The sequence below is a fragment of the Dipodomys spectabilis genome, unplaced genomic scaffold, assembly GCF_019054845.1.
Source record: "Dipodomys spectabilis isolate Male_0828 unplaced genomic scaffold, ASM1905484v1 ptg000162l, whole genome shotgun sequence".
Classification (NCBI taxonomy): domain Eukaryota; kingdom Metazoa; phylum Chordata; class Mammalia; order Rodentia; family Heteromyidae; genus Dipodomys; species Dipodomys spectabilis.
This window is the reverse complement of record NW_024870839.1, coordinates 2,177,603-2,195,485: the sequence shown is the minus strand read 5'-3', so window position 1 is coordinate 2,195,485 and position 17,883 is coordinate 2,177,603. Positions and strand designations below refer to the sequence as shown.

Below are 17,883 nucleotides of genomic sequence, written 5' to 3'. Positions count from 1 at the left end.
TTCTCATTTCATAACTAGTGACTGCATGTGATTTCTGCCACCCTGTGTGCTGTTCAAAAATTTCAATTAAAATGATTTTGTGTATGTGTGTGTGTCCTGGTCCTGGGGCTTGAACTCAGAGCCTGGGCATTATCGACCACTTTGAGCCACAGCTCCACTTCCATTCTTGGTGGCTCATTGGAGGGAAGAGTCTCCCAGACGTTCCTGCCTAGCTGGCTTAAATCATGATCCTCCAGTCTCAGCATCCTGAGCAGCTAGGGTTACAGGCAGAGCCGCTGGCACCTGGCTGCTGCTGCTTATTTTAAAAGCAGGAACTATCTTGAGATTTGTGCTGTTCTAGGAGATAAGTTATATTTAACTCCCATACCTGGCCCACTGTGTTGCTTCTGTGGGTCTTCGGACACAAGGGGAATAGATGAAACTAAAGCAGAGCCCACCATACAGCCTCTGTTATGAATAATCCAGGTCCTGCCATGCAAATGCCCTGAGGCAGACTGATTATTTTCTTCTAGCACTGCACGTATTATGACCAGACTGTTAAGTTCATTACTAGCATGATACATGAAAATGCATTTACTTCCCAAAGACTTAGCGGGGAGTACTACAGAAATGAAACACCGTCTGCGTGCTGTGCACGCATCTGAGTGTGTCCGTGTCCAGTGATGATTTCGCTGTCGGTCTGCAGGACTAGGAGAACCAGATCCAGCGCGCGGCGCCAGGCCTCCACCTTGGGAGTGACCGCATCATAGACCCTGGAGCCCGGCTCCCGTTCGTCTGGGAGCCGGGGGCTGAACATCCACCCGCAGCCTTGACTGTGTTCACGCAGGACGCTCTCTACGGGAGAGCCAGAGGCTGGCGCGTGCTGCACATGCCGCTGGATGACTGTGTTGGCCTCCATGGCGGAGGAGCCTGCGGCGTTGCGCAGGAGGGCTGAAAGGTACTGGAGCCAGCCAGCCGCCAGGCCCCGGAGCACGGCCGGCCTGTGCGCCTGCAGGGAGGCGCTCGTGCGAGCGGAGGGCTCCGGCGGCCGGGCTCCGCGCTCCCCGAGCTCCCCATCGGCCAGCGCGAGCAGGCGGCGGACACACAGCAGCTCCACAGCGCCCGCGCCCGGGAAGACCTTGCCCTCGGCCAGCGCGCCCTGCACGCGGCGCGCGCAGCTCCAGAACGCGTCCTCCTTGGCCTGCACCCGTCCGGGAACCGGGCCCGTGAGCACGGCGGTCACCAACGCCGCGCCCTCGGCCGTCAGCGCCACGGCTGCCCGGTCCCTGCCGAGCACAGCGCCCGAGGGGCCTGGCCACAGGGCCACCGAGACCCCGGCGCCCACGCAGGCCTCGTGCAGCTGGGAGACGTAGAGCACGGGCACGGCGCCAGAGGCCTCGGCCACGGCCTGCAGGGCGCTGTCGCGCACGCAGCCCAGCGCCAGCCGCCCGCTCTGTCGGCACCGTGCGGCCAGCGCGCCCGCCACTTCGCCCCGGGCCAGAACCAGGTCCACGCGCAGCTGCGCCAGCGCCTGCGCAGTGCCGTCAGCCCACGCCGCCTCTGAGCCGTCCTCCTGGCAGCCCACGCCTCCCAGGGTCTGCATCCGGCCCGGCGCGTGAAACCCGGGATGGCGGTACGTGTGCGTGACATCCCCGTCCATCACAACCACACGGGCCGGCCGACGCGCCAGGGCCTGGATCGCCGCGACGCTGGATGCCGGCACGAGCGTGACGAAGCCTGGGCAGACGCTGGAGCATGCGTCGGGCAGGCCGGGCACACAGCAGGTGAAGAGTCTGGAGATGTCCAAGGCAAATGGCAGCCCGCGTGCGTCCTGCAGCTGCAGACGCATGGCAGCTTCCACGAGCACCATGCAGCCGTCACTGCCGTGACTCAAGCCGGCCGCCAGCTCCGCCAGATCTGTGCACGCCCGCGCCCCAGGAGGGTCTGCGCCCCGGCCCTGTGATGCACCCGGCTCGCTCGAGCCCGCGCTGCTACCCATCCGACCAAGGTGCCGGCTGCGGCTCAGCACCGACCTTCTGCAGCAGGGCCGCGTGCTTTCAACTGCTCCAACCTTAGCCTGGGCAATGCAGGGCTCCGGTGGTGTCGCACGTCCTTTGGGGAGACCAGAAGTGGTGAACGAGGGAGGGGTGGCTCCATCTTTGAGATGGCCATCTTCCTGTCTCAGGGCCGACCCTGGAGGTGGAACAGCACGTGGGCTCACTCTGGCTGCGTCAAGTCCAGACAGGGCCCGTGGGCTGTCCAGATGGTCAAACACAAGGTGGACGGGCACTTGAAGGAAAGCCACCTCTTCAGTGCACAAGTTCAAGCCTTCTGACATCACGGACACGATGATGGGAATGGGAATACCCAGGTGGAGAAACTCTTCCGCGGCCCGGCTCCAGGCGCCTGCAAGAAACAACAGGGTGGTGGTTCCAGTTCCGTGGGTGCCATGTTGGGCGAAGATGGCCTCGTTCAGGAGCTGGCCCACAGCATTGCTCACATCCAGGTTCTCCAGCAGCCGCAGAGTAGAGCTGACCAGCACGCTCTCCTGACATTCAGCGTCTGTGATAAATTTGGATGCTTTTAGGGGGCCTAGGAAAGTTCTTCCTGTTTCTGCAAATGATGACAGCTGTTGAAGTCCTTTGTGCCTTCTGTTGACACCCCAGCAGGCCACTGCCATCAACAGGTACCTGCAAATGAAGCAGTCCTTCCTTAGAATCTCACTTGGCAGGCCTTGTGGCTGCAAATGCTATTTGGATGGAGAATAAAGTGACAGCCCCTGCTTTTGTGGGGTATCTGGCTTCCACTGAATATGGCCCGTGCAGTGATGCAGCACGCTAGTGAGAAGGGTGGGTGTGTGGACCATGGACACAATGGAGGACATGGAGCACACACTCAACAGGCTGTGATTCCAGAAGAAGGCAATCCTTAGAATGAGTCTTGAAGAGCCAGGCACTAGTGGCTCATGCCTAGCTACTCAAGAGGCTGAGATCTGAGGATTGAGGTTCAAGGCCCACTCAGGAAGCTCTGTAAGACTCTTATCTCCAATTAGCCACCTCAAAACTAGAAGTAGAGTTGTGGTTCAACTGGTAGAATTCTAGCTTTGAGCAAAAAGAGCTCAGGGGCAGCACCCAGGCCCTGAGCTCAAGCCCTATAACCACCACCACCAAGTGTCTTGAAGGACAACTTTAAAGTCTGAAATTGGAGCAGATAGTGGTAAGTGCACACAGATGTGAAAACACATGGGAATATAAAGTATGTCATATGAGCTGGAGCTCGGTGCTGCTGGCTCACACTTGTAATCCCAAATATTCAGGAGGCATCAAATCCAGCTCAGCAGAATGATGAGAGATTCTGACCTCCAATGAGCCAGCACAAAGCCAGAGGCGGAGGTGTGGCTGAAGTGGCAGAGCAGCAGCCTTGACTGCAAAAGCAAAGCAAGCAAAGCCAAGCAAGAAGCCCTGAGTTCAAGCCCCAATCCTGGCACCAGAACAAGCAAACAAGTTGGTTCATGAATGGCTCTATGGGCTATGCCAAGCTTTAATTTTTCCGTGGAATGGAAATCACTGGTACACTGGTGTACTTGAAATAAAAATGAAGAAACAGGTTGACATAGTGTTTGAAAGCTTGGATTTCCATGCTGTTATAACATTTCTGTGCTTTTTCATGTTACACTAAAAAACAAAGTTACTGATTCATACCACAGTGTGGATGAACTTAAAAACATTGTGTTACATGAAATGCATCAAAGGCCATGTACTGTCCAAATACATGTATAAGTGCTTGTTTATATCCTTTTGGACACACCAAGGGGTGAACCTGCTGGGCTGTCGTGTCATTCCTGGGGCTTGAACTTGGGGCTTAAACTTTGTCTCTAGCACTATACCACTTTGAGCTACAGCTCCTTTTTGGCTTTTTGGTAGTTAAAGAATCTCACAGACTTTTCTGCCAGGGCTGGTTGTGCACCATGATCCTCAGGTTTCAGCTTCCTGAGTAACTGAGATTACAGATGTGAGCCACTGGCACTGGCTGGCAATTCCATTTTAAGGAAATGCCAAACTCTTTTGTGAAGCAGCAGAGCCCTCGGGAGTGGAATTTATCCTCATCTTCATGGCATTCTCTCCCCAGGGCTGCCACACCAGGCTAATACAAAGGGTGGGAGGGGTAAAACCACACTTATTTATTCGCTCAAGATTCTGGAGTCATGACCCTGAAATTCAGGTGTTGGCAGGGCTGCCTCAAGACTTTAGGGAACAACCCTTCCCCTCTTCTTCTAGTTTCTAGCTGTTCCCAGCAGTCCCTGCCCTTTGCTGGCATCACCTCTATCTCTGGTCCAAATGGCCCTTTCCTAATCATGATGTCAGTTATCTGAGGCGGGGCTCGGCCTGATCTGGTTATGACCTCATCTGAACTAATTGTAAAGACTATGCTCAAATAAGGTCCCATCCCTGTGTGCACGTGTCTGCACCACACCAGTCAATCTTTAGTTCATTTAACGTTTTTCTGTTTTTGTAAAATTACAGACATCATAGTGAAGGTGAAGTGAAATCTTACCGACTTGCATTTTCCTCATGTTACACTGAAAAAGGACAATAAGCAGGGTGCTGGTGGCTCACGCCTGTCATCCTAGCTGCTCAGGAGGCTGAGATCTGAGCATTGTGGTTCACAAACAGTTGTTAACTACTATCCCTCCACCCCTTCTGATCGATTTTTATCCTGTCTGCTTAGCCTTTCACTGCATTCTCATTTCTGAAACCCTCTGTCATCATCCAACCATGTCCATATGCCTTCTTTTCTTCTTGTGCTTGCTCTCTCTCCCTCGCTCTCTCTCCCTCTCTTTCTCCTTGCTGGTACTGGGGTTTGAACTCAGGGCCTCATGGTTTTTCAGCTTATTTGTTAGGTGGTGCTCTACCTCCATGCCTAATAAATAAGCTGAGCCCTGCCCCTAGTTTGGCTTTTAGGTGGTTATTTGTAATGGAATCTAGTGAATTTACTTATTTCAATTCTCAGATCTCAGCCTCCTGAGTAGCCAGGATCACAGGTGTGAACCACTAAGCTAAGCCTTAACAGAGTCTTAACATGCACATGCTCACAGCTTTCTTTTAGGTGACAGAGTCTCTGTTTATGGTCTTCCTAACACTCTGTTTAAACATCAAGATATCACTAAGTGAGATTAAAATAAAAAGCATAAGAAAAGCATCCAGAACTATCTCTTATAGACTACATTGAGTTTATATGGGAAAAAAGGCATTCCAACGAAGGAATGAAATTACTTAAACAGAATTACTCTATGAGCCAAAAGTTGCATATTCAAATGTTCAAGAGATCTACTTGAGGATTTGAAGAAGTGAGTCCCAGTTTCAGTAGTAATTTATAAACAACAAAATAATTTTAGCCATTCAAAAAGAACAGTTGCCATGGTCTGTCTATACTTAACACATACACAGAAATAAAAACAACAACAAATTACCAAATTCTTTCCCTTCCAGGAGGCTGGGTCTAGCACAGGATGGAAAATGGCTGGTTCTGAAGATACCAAGGTTGGGAAGCTTCTTTGCCCGGCTGACACGGGGCCCTGCCTGCTCTGCCCCAGCACCTGTGCATTCACAGTGGTCTTCACTTCTTGCCAGCCGGAAGAGCAGAGTCAGACTGTTTGACTGGCATCTCAACATTCCAAGTTTGCTTTTCCTAGGATCATATCTAGTCTTGTCTAAGGACCTGGGTGAGAAACAGGAAGACATGTTCCTTCTGAGTGGCATCAAAATAAAAATCAGTAATTTTCTGATGGCTATGATTAGCATTTTCATCATCAATACCAATAGTTAGCCCGCATGGAACAAGACTGCAGTCGAGTCGTATAATTCCACTGCTAAAAAAACCTCTATCTCTACTCCTTTGTCTAACACAGAAGTCCTTTTTCTTCTTTTTAATTTTTTTTTTTAATTTTAATTTTTTGGTCCATCGTGGGGCCTGAACTGTGGGCCTGGGCACTGTCCCTCAGCAATTCAGCTCAAGGCTAGTGCTCTACCACTTGAGACACAGCCCCACTTCTGGCTTATGTGGTGCTAAGGAATGGAACCCAGGGCCTCATACATGCAAGGCAAGCACTTTACCACTGACCCACCTTCCCAGCCCTCTTTTCTTTTCTTGATTTTGTTTTGTGCTGGTCCTGGAGTTTGAACTCTGGGCCCGAGTGCTGTTCCTAAGCATTTTCCACTCAAGGCTGGTGTTTTACCACTTGTGCCATACTGCTATTTCCGGCTTTGTGCTAAATAATTGAAGACAGTCTAACAGACTTCCCTGCCCCAGCTGGCTTTGAACTTTAATGTTCAGATCTCAGCCTCCTGAGTAGCTAGGATTACAGGCATCCAGCACTCAGCAGGATTCCTTTGAATACTGGTCCTTTTCCTAAGCTCAAAACTCACAAAGCCAGCTCCCCACCTTTTCACTCTGAGTTAATGACATCATCTTATCCCACTTCTGTCCTCCTCCTTCCCCCACAAGTCCACCAGTCTCCTTTCTCTTCATGGAACATGTAGATGAGTTCACCACCTTAGTATGTCCATTCTAGTTCTTCCCTCTTTCTGGAATGCTCTCCTCTCTCCCCTCCACACCTTTATTGTCTCAGACTTCTTTCTTGATGAAGTCTACCCTGAGCATCCTGCTAATACCACCATCTCCCCCTTTTCCTCCTATAGTACGGATACCTCTGTGCTCTACTTTCCTTTGTTCAATAGTGCCTACAACCTTATAAAATAGCATACAGGTCACTAAGAGAGTAAGGATGATCTTCTGCCGAATGCACTTTCCTGGATTGAGAATGCATGTGCCTATAATACTATCTGACACAGGAAACAAACGTTTGGTTAAGGAATAAATGTTTTCTACACTTGTTATTCCAATTTTCCCCCTTTTTCTCTTTTTGTGTCAGTCCTGGGGCTTGAACTCAAGGCCTGGACACTATCTCTGAGCTTCTGTGCTCAAGGCTAGTGATCTGAGCCACAGCTCCACTTCCAGCTTTCTAGTGTTTGATTGGAAATAAAAGTCTCACAAATTTTCCTGCCTGGGATGGCTTCAAACTGCAATGCTCAGATCTCAGCCCCCTGAGTAGCTAGGATTACAGACAGGTATGAGCCTCTAGCACCAGCTTTTCCTATTCCAAATTTGAGGATGAATGTGAATACAGATGTCACTCAATACTCTTCCAACATGAATATTTGTTTCAATTACCATTAGTGTGACCTAGTTCCAATTTGGTACTGCCTTAGTTGAGGTCCTTTCATTGCATCTTAAAGATGATTTCTCCTTCACAGGGCTGCCAGATTTATCTAAGAAAAAGCAAAAATGTAAACAAATACTCACTGCTGAAAAACATTTATTTTAGAATATATTTATCTTAATATAGGTGGTTTTAGAATCTAACCTCCACCTAATTTATAAGATTAACCTATTTCCTTTTCTTTCCTTAAAACTTCATAATCTTCCCCAGGAGAATGTATCATTTTATTTGTACTTTGTCCATACTCTGATTTGAATATTCTATCCTTTTTTTTCACAGCCTCTCATGCCATATACATTTTCATGAACCAAGGAAAATGTCATTTGTGTGTGTGGGTGTTAGTCCTGGGGCTTGAACTCAGGGTCTGGGTGCTTTCCCTGAGCTTTTTGTGCTCAAGGCTGGCACTCTGCTTTTTGAGCCCCAGCTACACTTCTGGCTTTTGGGGGTAGTTAATTGGAAATGAGTGTCTTATGGATTTTCCTGCTCAGGCTGGCTTCCAACGGTGATCCTCAGATCTCAGCCTCCTGGGTAATTAGGATTACAGGTCTGAACCACCAGCACCAGCTTCTTTTGTTGTTTTCTGTGCTTGTACTGGCAAGCTTGAACTCAGGGTCTTAATCTCTTGCTTGCCTCAAAGCTGGCACTCTACTATGTAAGCCACACCTCCATTTCCCAAACCCTATATTCTTAAGTTCATTATGAACTTAAGTTCATTTAGAATGCTTAACAAGCAGGACCTGTACGGTTGATATATTAATTAGGTTGTAGTATTTATAATAACAAAACCTGTTTATCTGTAGCTAATGTAGCCAAACAGTTCTTATTTTGCATTGGTTCTCCCTTCTGAATCTTTTTACATTTGTTTCCTAAGGACTTTTAACAAGTAAACTAAATGAGAGATGCTAACATTTACTGGCATTTGGCTGTCCTTAGAGAGGAGCTCAACAAGTGGAGCTAACCTCTCCTTGGCATATTTTAAAGATTGTACATTTAAAATGTTGGTTCATCTGATAATGGAAAACCAATTTTTTTTAGCTTTTCAAAGTTACCTCCTCCAGCAAGTTCTGAAGTGAATCAGAATTCATTATTATATGTAATGTAACACTTACTGATGTTGGGAAGACTGTTCAGTCCATGTAGGTTTTAAAACCATCAAAATTTTGGCTGTTTCTGAGTCATGTGTTATCAGGCTACTGTATCCAAATTAAGATGATATTTGGTAAGCACTGTTGAATCAAATTAAATTGTTCGGTTAGAACTTAAGTCTACGTGTGAAAAAAAATATATTTAAAGAGTACCAATGGTTAGACACTTGAAATGGTTTGAAGAAAGGTCAAATCTGGGACAGAGCCAGGGGGACGTCCGAGGGGGTCCTAGAGTTGGGGTTTCTGGAGCTGGGCATACCGAGTTGGGGCATCCTGAGTTAGGGTGTCTGGAGCATCCTGGGTGGGGACATCCGGGGTTGTAGCATCTTAAGGTTGGGGTGTACCGGGGTTGGTGTGTCCGGGGGGCGTCCCGGGGGTGGGGTGTCCGGGACGTCCCGGGCTGCGGCGTCCGGTCACGTCCTGCACGGCCGCGGCCCCACGATCCCGGCTGCTGGCGCACACGCGGCGGCCGCGACTGGAGGCTGGGGCGCATAGACCACGGCCCCGCCGCCTTCGGCCCGCGCCCCCGGGTCTCCCGGCCGGGACCCCCGCCCCCAGCAGGGGAGAGGCCGGGGGCCGAAGAGCATCAGGTCCCCTCGCTACTAACCTTGCCGCTCTCCCCCACTCGGGTGGGCTCGAGCTCGCAGCTCTCCCAGCTCGCGCGGGTCTCTGCACCCGAAACCCACTTCACGCATGCGCAAGTGGGCGCGTCGCCGGCATCTCGGATAGCAAGAAACCCAACTTGGGAAGAAATTTCCACTTACCGGTGGGCTGAGAACGGCAGAGGAGCCACGTTATTGGTAGAGTACACGGGAGGGCGGGGAGATTGCCATTTCTTAGTTCCTATTGGACGATATGGCCGTCAGTCTTTACGCAGCTTCGAGTGGGCGGGGCTGCGTCGCTGGCGGCGGCGAAGCGGCCTTAGCAACGCCGGCGAGCGGTGGACGCCACGGTTGCGGGCACGGTGGGCGGGAAGCCTTGGCCCGGCGCGCCGGCGGGCGACATGGTGAGTGGGCGCTGGGCGCGGGGCCCAGGTGTTCCCCAGGCGTTCTCCAGACCAGGGAGGGGCATATTTAGTCTATCAAACAGTCTTAAGATTCCTGGAGCGTTATTTCAGGTGAAGAAGAGTGGGTTTCCATTTCCCCCGCTCCCCCACTGCCGTGGTTCAGCTCTTCAACCAGAAGGGAATGGAATTGGAATAAAATGCCCCGAGCCCGTGCTCACGCCCGTCATCCTGGCTATTCAGGAGGCTGAGAGCTGAGGATCGCAGTTAAGAGCCAGCCCAGGCAGGAAAATCTGCGAGACTCTTATTTCTAACTAGCAAAAATCCAGAAGAGGAGCTGTGGCTCAAGTGGTGGAGCGCCCAGCCCCCGAGTTCAGACCCCATCGCCCAGGCTCTGAGTTCAAGCCCGGGCACAGGATAAGCAAACGCCCCTTCCCCGATGGGGAGGCGAGGATTCAGGCCATGTCCCCGATGAAGCTGGAGACCAGACACCCAGGAGCAGTCTGCAGAAGAAGCTGAAGAGCCCTATGGGCTTGCTGGCCAAAAATAGATAACCACAAAAGGGCTTCCATCCTCTATGTATGCGGTGGATTTTGAGTATTGGTTCAATCCATACTCTTACCCTGGAGTTCCGCCTAAAAGTGAAATAGCATGCTAGAAGAGGCTTCGGTGTTCCAATCAAGCACCCCCCTCAACTAAATAAATATTGCCAAACACACAGGCATATATGAAAGCAAATGTTCCTTAAAGGAGTGCTTTGTAAATGTATTCTGAGTAAGGCTAATTCCATCCTGACTTAACACCATCCATATACTAAGACATCACCCTTTGCTTTTCTCCCTATCACAAGGCAGTACTTTTTGAACTCAGAGTCTGGTACTTGCTGTATGTTACTCCTTTAGCCACACCTAGTTCCTGTTTTGCTTTAGTTATTTCTCCAAGAGTGATTCACTTGCTAAGTGACCTTGAACCTGGATCCTGCTACCTCTGCCTTTGCTGAGGCTGGGTTTACAGGTATGAGCCATCATACCATCATACCCAACTTGTTCTCTGAGATGGAGTCGTTTTTTTTTTTTTTTGGCCTGTTTTAGCTTTTCCTTGAATTGCTGCCCTCCTTCACTCTGCTTCCCAGACACTGTGCCTAAAAGGCACACATTTCCAGGAATAAGTGGGGAAAAAAGAACCATGCTTTCCATCATGGTATTAATAAAAGAACAACTATTAACAAAAGGAATAGGGAGAAACTGTTGAGGTCATTCTATAATAAGAAATAGGATACTTCAGTGTTTATTAGACTTCATGAGTCCACTATTTTCATTGTATGGTTCTCTTTCCCCCACCTGTGTCCATTACAGGCATGCTGTACAAGTTCAGGCCAATGGAAGAAAAAAGCTGCAAAAGTTGAATTGAATGAAACTCAAAAGCAAGAAATTAAAGAGGCTTTTGATTTATTTGATGTTGATGGCTCTGGAACCATAGATGTGAAAGAATTAAAGGTTCTGAAATCATTTCTAATTCTAAGGCATCTAAAAAGCTATGTTATATTCTGTGGGATTGTTTTGGGGAATCAAATTCATGGCCTTTGGCCTGAGTTCTACCACTGAACTATACCCTCCACCTGAGTTTGTGGGATTTTTAAAGTCTCTAATAGTCTTCCTAAAGATTATATAAAGTCTCTTCAATACATGCATTTGCCATGCATTAAGAAAACAACGTCTCGTTAAACATTTGAATGTATATATATGTAGGCAAAAGCTCTGGGTATAACATGATATACTCCATGGCATGGCAGGACTGGAACCTTGGCCTGCTAACCTTATTTTCTGGGTTTGTAGCTCAATCTTTGTTAAAAAGTAAAGTAAGCCAGGTATTGGTGTCTCACACCTGTAATTCTAATTACTCAGGAGGCTGAGATCTGAGGATTGCAGTTTAAAGCCAGACTGGAAAGTCCCCTGACACTCTTATCTCCAATAAACTATAGAAAAAACCCAGAAGTGACAGCTATGGCTCAAGTGGTAGAACTCTGGCCTTAAGCAAAAGAAGCTCAGGATCAGCACCCATGTTTTGAGTTCAAGCCCTAGGACCAGAATAAAAATATAAAAGCAAATGAGTAAGTAAAAGGCTCAGGATGAGATCATGCCATATACATTTCCTTCTGATTTCAGATTGCAATGCGGGCCTTGGGATTTGAGCCAAAGAAAGAAGAAATTAAACATATGATAGCTGAAATTGACACCGAAGGAACTGGCACCATTAGTTTTGAAGATTTTCTTGCCGTTATGAGTGTAAAAATGGTATGGTGATTTTATTTCTCAAAGAAATAACAATCAGTAGCCTCTCCTCTTGGGGACTGGAGCAATGGGAGGTTTCATGGAATAAATGGAAGTAGGTATTTAGGGATGGGTGGGTTTAGATAGGAATAGAGATTAAGATGAAGGAGGGTGTTAGTGTCACAACAGTAATAAAAAGACTGGAATAGATAAGTAATGAGGCCATATGGAAGGATAGAGAGAACAAGGTCAGAATCTGGAAGCTTTACATTTGACAAGCATACTGAAACCCAGTTTTTGCCAGGCACTCTTCTAAAGAGTCATAGAGCCTACATGTTTGGTAACAGACCTGACATAAGGGCACGCATTCTTTACAATCCTATGCTCCTTTTTATAAATGCTACATTTAAGTACCATGAGGGCAGATGGACTAACTGTTGAAGTTAGAGCACTAAGCTGGGCACAGTGATGCATGCCTGTACTCCCAGCACTTAAGGAGGCTTAGGCTGGAGGATCTGGAGTTTGAGGCCACTCTAGACTACAGCAAAACTGTCTCAAAGAACCGAAAGGAAAGAAGTACACAATGAAGTCAGAACTCACTTCCTAGCACATCACAGCCGTAGAATTCAAGAATTTAATATGCCCAGTTTGATAGACTAACGACAAGTGACCATTTCCCTTTTGGTGTTAAGACTGCAGTTTTTTTCAGAGTGAAAAAGATGAAAAAGAAGAAATATTGAAGGCTTTCAAATTATTTGATGATGATGATACTGGAAGCATATCTCTAAATAATATCAAGAGGGTTGCCAAGGAGCTAGGGGAAAATTTAACGGATGACGAACTTCAGGTCAGTGTTCTTTATTTTTGTAATTATAATTTATGTAATTTTGGCGATTGTAATTATAATTTATGCATCATTTTATATGATAATTTATATGTTAGATGCCCATTTTTGAGATATCATATATTAAAATAAGATTTGAAGCCAGATGCCAGTGGCTCACACCCATAATCCTAACTACTCAGGAGGTGAGATGTGAGAATCCCAGTTTGAAGCCAGCCCTGGCAAGAAAGTTCACTTATCTCTAACTCTTATCTCTAACCACAAAAAAGCCAGAGTAGAGCTGTGGCTTAAGTGCTAGAGTGCCAGCCTTGAGCAAAATAGTCAAGAGACTGCACCTAGGTCCTGAGTTCAAGCTCCAGTACCACCACAAACCAGTTTGAGTTTAAAAATGTGATTTTGAGTGAGTGTATATTTCCATATTTATTTGTATCATTATTCATTTTAAAAATAGATTTTGTGGGGCTGTGAAGGTGGCTCAGTGGTAGAGCGCTTGCCTTGCATGCCTGAGGCCCTGGGTTCCATTCCTGAGCACCACATAAGCAAAAAGAAAAAGCCTGAAGTGGCGCTGTGGCTCAAGGGGTAGAGTGCTAGCCTTGAGCTAAAGAGCTGAGGGACAGTGCCCAGGCCCACAGTTCAGGCCCCACGACCAGACCCCCCCCCCCCCAAAAAAAAATAGATTTTGTAAGTCATGTTAGCACTTTTTTTTTTTTTTTTTACAGGAAATGCTTGATGAAGCCGATCGTGATGGGGATGGAGAAATAAATGAGGAAGAATTTTTGAAAATGATGAAGAAAACGAGTCTTTACTAATACTGATTTGGTGCCTTCTGGAAAATTTTTTGACAAATTATATTTGCTATCCAGTTCAATAATGTAATATACAAATGTGTTTATTTTGAGTTTTTAGTTTTCACACACACACACATTGGTATGGAATCCATGGGAGAAGCTATGTTTCTACCAATAGGTCATGTCAGAAAACGAAGAAAGAACTTTCTTTGACATGCATGCAAGAATAGTATTAATTCCAACTGGTAGTTTTTAAGTGCACAGATTCCCAAGAGTTAAGATTTTCTACATGATGTTGACTCACATCCAAAGGGGTTTGCCAAACAAACTATTACTTGCTCCATTAATTTACTTTTGTGTCACCCTAAGGAAAATGAGTATTATTTACTTTTTAAACAGTGCTTTAATATGTAAAGTATTAAATAAAACTGACTGGTGGCTACAATCTTTGCTGTTTCTCCTCCAATGGTTACTGATGCGGTTTGTTTGTGTTCTAACATTCAGGCATGGCTAAGGTAACAGTGGAGCCTTTAAGAGGTGGTTAGGCCAGAGGCCTGCTCCTTCCTTACCAGGGTTAATGCCTTTTAAAAGAGCCTCTAGTGCCCAGCGCCAGTGGCTCACACCTGTAATCCTAACTACCCAAAAGGCTGAGATCTGAGGATCCTAGTTCAAAGCCAGCCCAGGCAGGAAAGTCTGTGAGACTCTTATCTCCAATGAACCCCCCCCCCCCAAAAAAAAAAAACCAGAAGTGGAACTGTCAGGAAAATGGGATATGCATGTGTGTGTGTGTGTGTGTGTGTGTGTGTGTGTGTGTGTAAAATGGAATTTTACTAATGTTACTAATAAAGAAAAATTGTATTATGACATTTGCATAGAAATGGATGAACCTGGAAAATTTATGTTAATTGAAGTAAGTCAGGCTCAGAGAGACAAAGGTTTTCTTTCTTATGTGGAAGTTATGTCTATATATGTAAACATATGCAAGGTCATATGCATAAATACACAAACTCTCTCTCTATCTATATATATACCATTATGGTATGGAAGGATCCTATGTGAACATGGTATAACTCCTTTGAACAACTCACAGTTTAACAAAATGTATACCAGGAAGCTGGAACATGTGTTTTCAGGGGGACCTCAAGGAGAAAGGGGGCAGACAAATGGAGAGAGGAAGTGTGGATGAATATGATCATTACATTCAGTGTGTACATCTGAAAATGGAACCAGAGAATTGAAATAATGGAGAAGTGGAGAATGATGGAAGAAGTAACATTGATCAGGATGAATTATACTCATTAACTTTATGTTGAAACATCTTCGAACAACTTTTTTTGGGGGGGGGGGTTCTGGTCGTGGGGGCCTGAACTCTAGGCCTGGGCGCTGTCCCTCAGCTCTTCAGCTCAAGGCTAGCACTCTACCCCTTGAGCCACAGCGCCACTTCCGGCTTTTTTTTTCTGCTTATGTGGTGCTGAGGAATCGAACCCAGGGCCTCATGCATGTAAGGCAAGCGCTCTACCACTGAGCCACCTTCCTGGCCCCTCGTACAACTTTTTTTAAAGTATATATTTAAAGCCAGTCACTGGTGACTCATACTTGTAATCCTGGCTACTCAGGAGGCTGAGATCTGAGGACTACCAGCTCCTGAAGCCACTCCAGCAGGAAAGTCTGTGAGATTTTTCGCTAAGTAACCAGCAAAAAAATCCATAAGTAGAGCTGTGATTCAAGTGGTAGAGCACTAGCCTTGAGGGAAAAAAGCTCAGGGACAGCACCCAGGCCTCGAGTGAAAGCCCTAGGACCAACACGAAAGAACGAAGGGCAGGATGGATGGAAGAAGGAAGGAAGGAAGGAAGGAAGGAAGGGAAGAAGGAAGGAAGGAAGGAGATGCATTGTACTCACACACTGGCATGTTGAAACATCTTTGTACAACTAGTTTTTTTTTTAAAATAAAGGGATATATGTAAGTGTGATGTGGGCAAGGAAAGGTAGTATGGATAGATACTTCGAAAATCAGAGGGTAATTCTTCACAGTGATAAAGTTGTCATTTGCTATTTCATAGATGTTATTTTTCACTGAAATCATTTTTCTCTGCTTTCTTGGTGATGGCTTATTTTGATGCATTTTCATTTTAAAATAGGTCATTTGTTCAATGAACTGTAGAGTATAATTCTAACAGTATTGAATTAAAATCTCATCTTCATGGAGAGTTCACAGGCCTCATTTTACCTCTCGCTTAGTAGTTGGGTTGGGCCCAGAAGGCTGGAGCAGGGATACTAGCCCACTAGGGGGCGTTGTGGGCTCGTCTCAAGTTGGGTAAATGAAGATATAAAGTTTGATTTATGCTTATTTTGATTGCTTGACATTTCACTAGTGAAGGTTTTAAGGAAAGATCAAAGCAAACACTATCTTATTAGAACAATTGAGGATAAACGTGAAGAAATGGTATTATTCTTCAACCCAGTTCCTTGCTATCTAATTGTTTCTGTTCATGAAAAGCCCCTCATTACTCTTCTGTCCCATCTTCCCCAGCTAGCATTCTGCTTTCTCACTTCTTCAGGACTTCAGAATCTGCTAATGTTGAAGTGTGTGTGTGTGTGTGTGTGTGTGTGTGTGTGCGCGCGCATGTGCACATGCACATGCATATCCTGGGGCTTGAACTCAGGGCCTGAGCTCTGTGCCTGAGCTTTTTTGCTCAAGGCTAGCATTCTACCACTTAAACCACAGCTCCACTTCCATATTTTTGGTGCCTGAGATTGGCTTTGAACTATGATCTCTCATATCTCAGCCTCCTGAGTAGCTAAGATTATAGGCGTGAGCCAAGAGTAGCTTATAAGGCATGCCCAGCCTTGTAAGTACCCCCTGAGGTACTTGTATATAAATCAAGAAAAAGGTATTAGAGAGAGGTGATTTCTCAGGTTTCAGTCATGTAGACAGTCTGTGAATCAAGGGGTTTTTTTTTTGGAGCAAATTAAACAATCTATTTTCATTTTTGTAATGTGTCACCATTTTCCTGGAAACTCTTACTTACCAGGTAAAACTTTTCCTAGCTAGGTTCTGGGACAGCCCAGTCATGCTCTTGCTGCATGGCACAAGGAAGCCACTGGGCCCAGTGGTGTTCTTGTTTCCATGGTAACTGTCTGGGGGACCAAGCAAGTACAGGTAAACTCAGTCACTGTAGGATCCTGCAGAGAAAGAACTGAACGGTGAAGGAAAACCCCTTTTAGTCAGAAAATTTTCTTTGGGAGGTCAAAACCTCTGTAAATGTAATGTAAAATACCAAACAATCCCTTTACGTATTATAAAGAAATACTGTATTTTTCTGAACTAGGGAACTTTACATCTGTGTGTCATAATGAAGCCATTTTTCCTTTGCTACCCCTGCCTCCCTCCTCTTTCCAAGTCAGTCATCAATCTGTGCCTTTTGTTTTTTTCTCATCGTAATGTGATGGCTCTCTTACCCAGCGGCAACTGGAACAATATCTACTAATTAAAATGAGTAGTTTACTTGTGAGCAATTCCACATGTATACGTGGCCCTCAGGCCCTGTCCAGGTAGCTCGGTGCTAGGCAGGCTCCCCGCATTACCCAAGGTGAAGGAAGTGTCTATGGAGGAGTCAACATGGCGGAGTTGAGCAGCTTTCTAGCTCCTTCTACCTTGCAGCTTTATTCTTTAATCTCCAAGTCTGGATTTTCTTAGCATTTGTTTTTTTTCATAGTCAAATACAATTGTAAAAACACTAGCGACGTCGATGAGATTTTTTAAAAATCACCTTTGTCATGAAAAGAAGTCACTAGAATTTCCGCCTTTTGGTGGAGAGGGGTGCTGTATCACACCACTAGGCAATATGTATATGCATAACTTAATATTCATAAGACTTGGGCTTAAGGTTGTTGCAATCTTCAAAGGAAAACAGATGAACATTTGGACATTCATAGGTATCAAATTGTTTTTCTGATGATGGCCATACCTTCATTTCCATTTCCTAGGAGCTATATCAAAAAGGATTTCAGACCTTTGAAAACATACACACAGAAAATATGTATCACCTTTTTGTGTGTGTACCAGCGAACTCAGGGTCTTCTGCTCTTACTTTGCTTCCTTGTTCATGGCTAGTACTCTACCATTTGAGCCATTCTTGCAGCCCAGTTATCTGCTGGCTAATTGGACGTGTATTCTGCCAGACTTGTTTGGCCAGGGCTGGCTTTGAATTGAGATCCTCCAAATCTCAGCTTTCTGAGTAGCTAGAAGATTTTAAGAATGAGCCATGAGTGACTAGTACTTTTTTTTCTTCCTTCCTTCCTTCCTTCCTTCCTGCCTTCCTTCCTTCCTTCCTGCCTGCCTGCCTGCCTGCCTTCCTTCTTCCTGCAAGTACTAGGGCTTGAAATCAGGCCTCAGTGCTGACCCTTAGCTTTTCTCACTCAAAGCTGGTGATCTACTACTTGACCCACATCTCCTCTTCCAGCTTTTTGCTGCTTCATTGGAGATAAGAGTCTCATAGACTTTTCTGCCTGGGCTGGCTTCAAATCTTAATCTCAGATCTCAACCTCCTGAGAAGCTAGGATTATAGGTGTGAG

The 17,883-nt window shown here is 46.2% G+C and overlaps 2 protein-coding genes across 2 annotated transcripts; one reads left to right on the top strand and one right to left on the bottom strand.

Annotated features, from left to right (window-relative positions):
* Window positions 1-552: 552 nt before the first annotated feature.
* Bbs12 (Bardet-Biedl syndrome 12) lies at window positions 553-9,110 on the bottom strand. The gene is made up of 5 exons (XM_042692993.1): window positions 9,011-9,110; window positions 8,368-8,484; window positions 7,210-7,307; window positions 5,450-5,697; window positions 553-2,669 (listed from the first exon to the last, which is right to left on the bottom strand). The coding sequence occupies exon 5, from the start codon at window positions 2,657-2,659 to the stop codon at window positions 602-604; it is 2,058 nt and encodes a 685-aa protein (XP_042548927.1). The 5' UTR covers window positions 2,660-2,669; window positions 5,450-5,697; window positions 7,210-7,307; window positions 8,368-8,484; window positions 9,011-9,110; the 3' UTR covers window positions 553-601.
* Window positions 9,111-9,310: 200 nt separating this feature from the next.
* LOC122119062 (centrin-4) lies at window positions 9,311-13,750 on the top strand. The gene is made up of 5 exons (XM_042692981.1): window positions 9,311-9,409; window positions 10,762-10,902; window positions 11,572-11,700; window positions 12,386-12,523; window positions 13,240-13,750. Exons 1-5 carry the CDS (start codon window positions 9,407-9,409, stop codon window positions 13,327-13,329), a joined length of 501 nt encoding a protein of 166 aa, XP_042548915.1. The 5' UTR covers window positions 9,311-9,406; the 3' UTR covers window positions 13,330-13,750.
* Window positions 13,751-17,883: the final 4,133 nt, after the last annotated feature.

What these genes read in the sequence shown, in the direction of transcription:
- LOC122119062 (XM_042692981.1), top strand. An exon ending in CCGTTATGAGTGTAAAAATG is followed by an intron (nt 11,701 to 12,385) that starts GTATGGTGATTT and finishes AGTTTTTTTCAG; the next exon opens with AGTGAAAAAGATGAAAAAGA. An exon ending in TAACGGATGACGAACTTCAG is followed by an intron (nt 12,524 to 13,239) that starts GTCAGTGTTCTT and finishes TTTTTTTTACAG; the next exon opens with GAAATGCTTGATGAAGCCGA.
- Bbs12 (XM_042692993.1), bottom strand. Translation starts at nt 2,659, where the DNA reads ATGGCAGTGGCCTGCTGGGGTGTCAACAGAAGGCACAAAGGACTTCAA.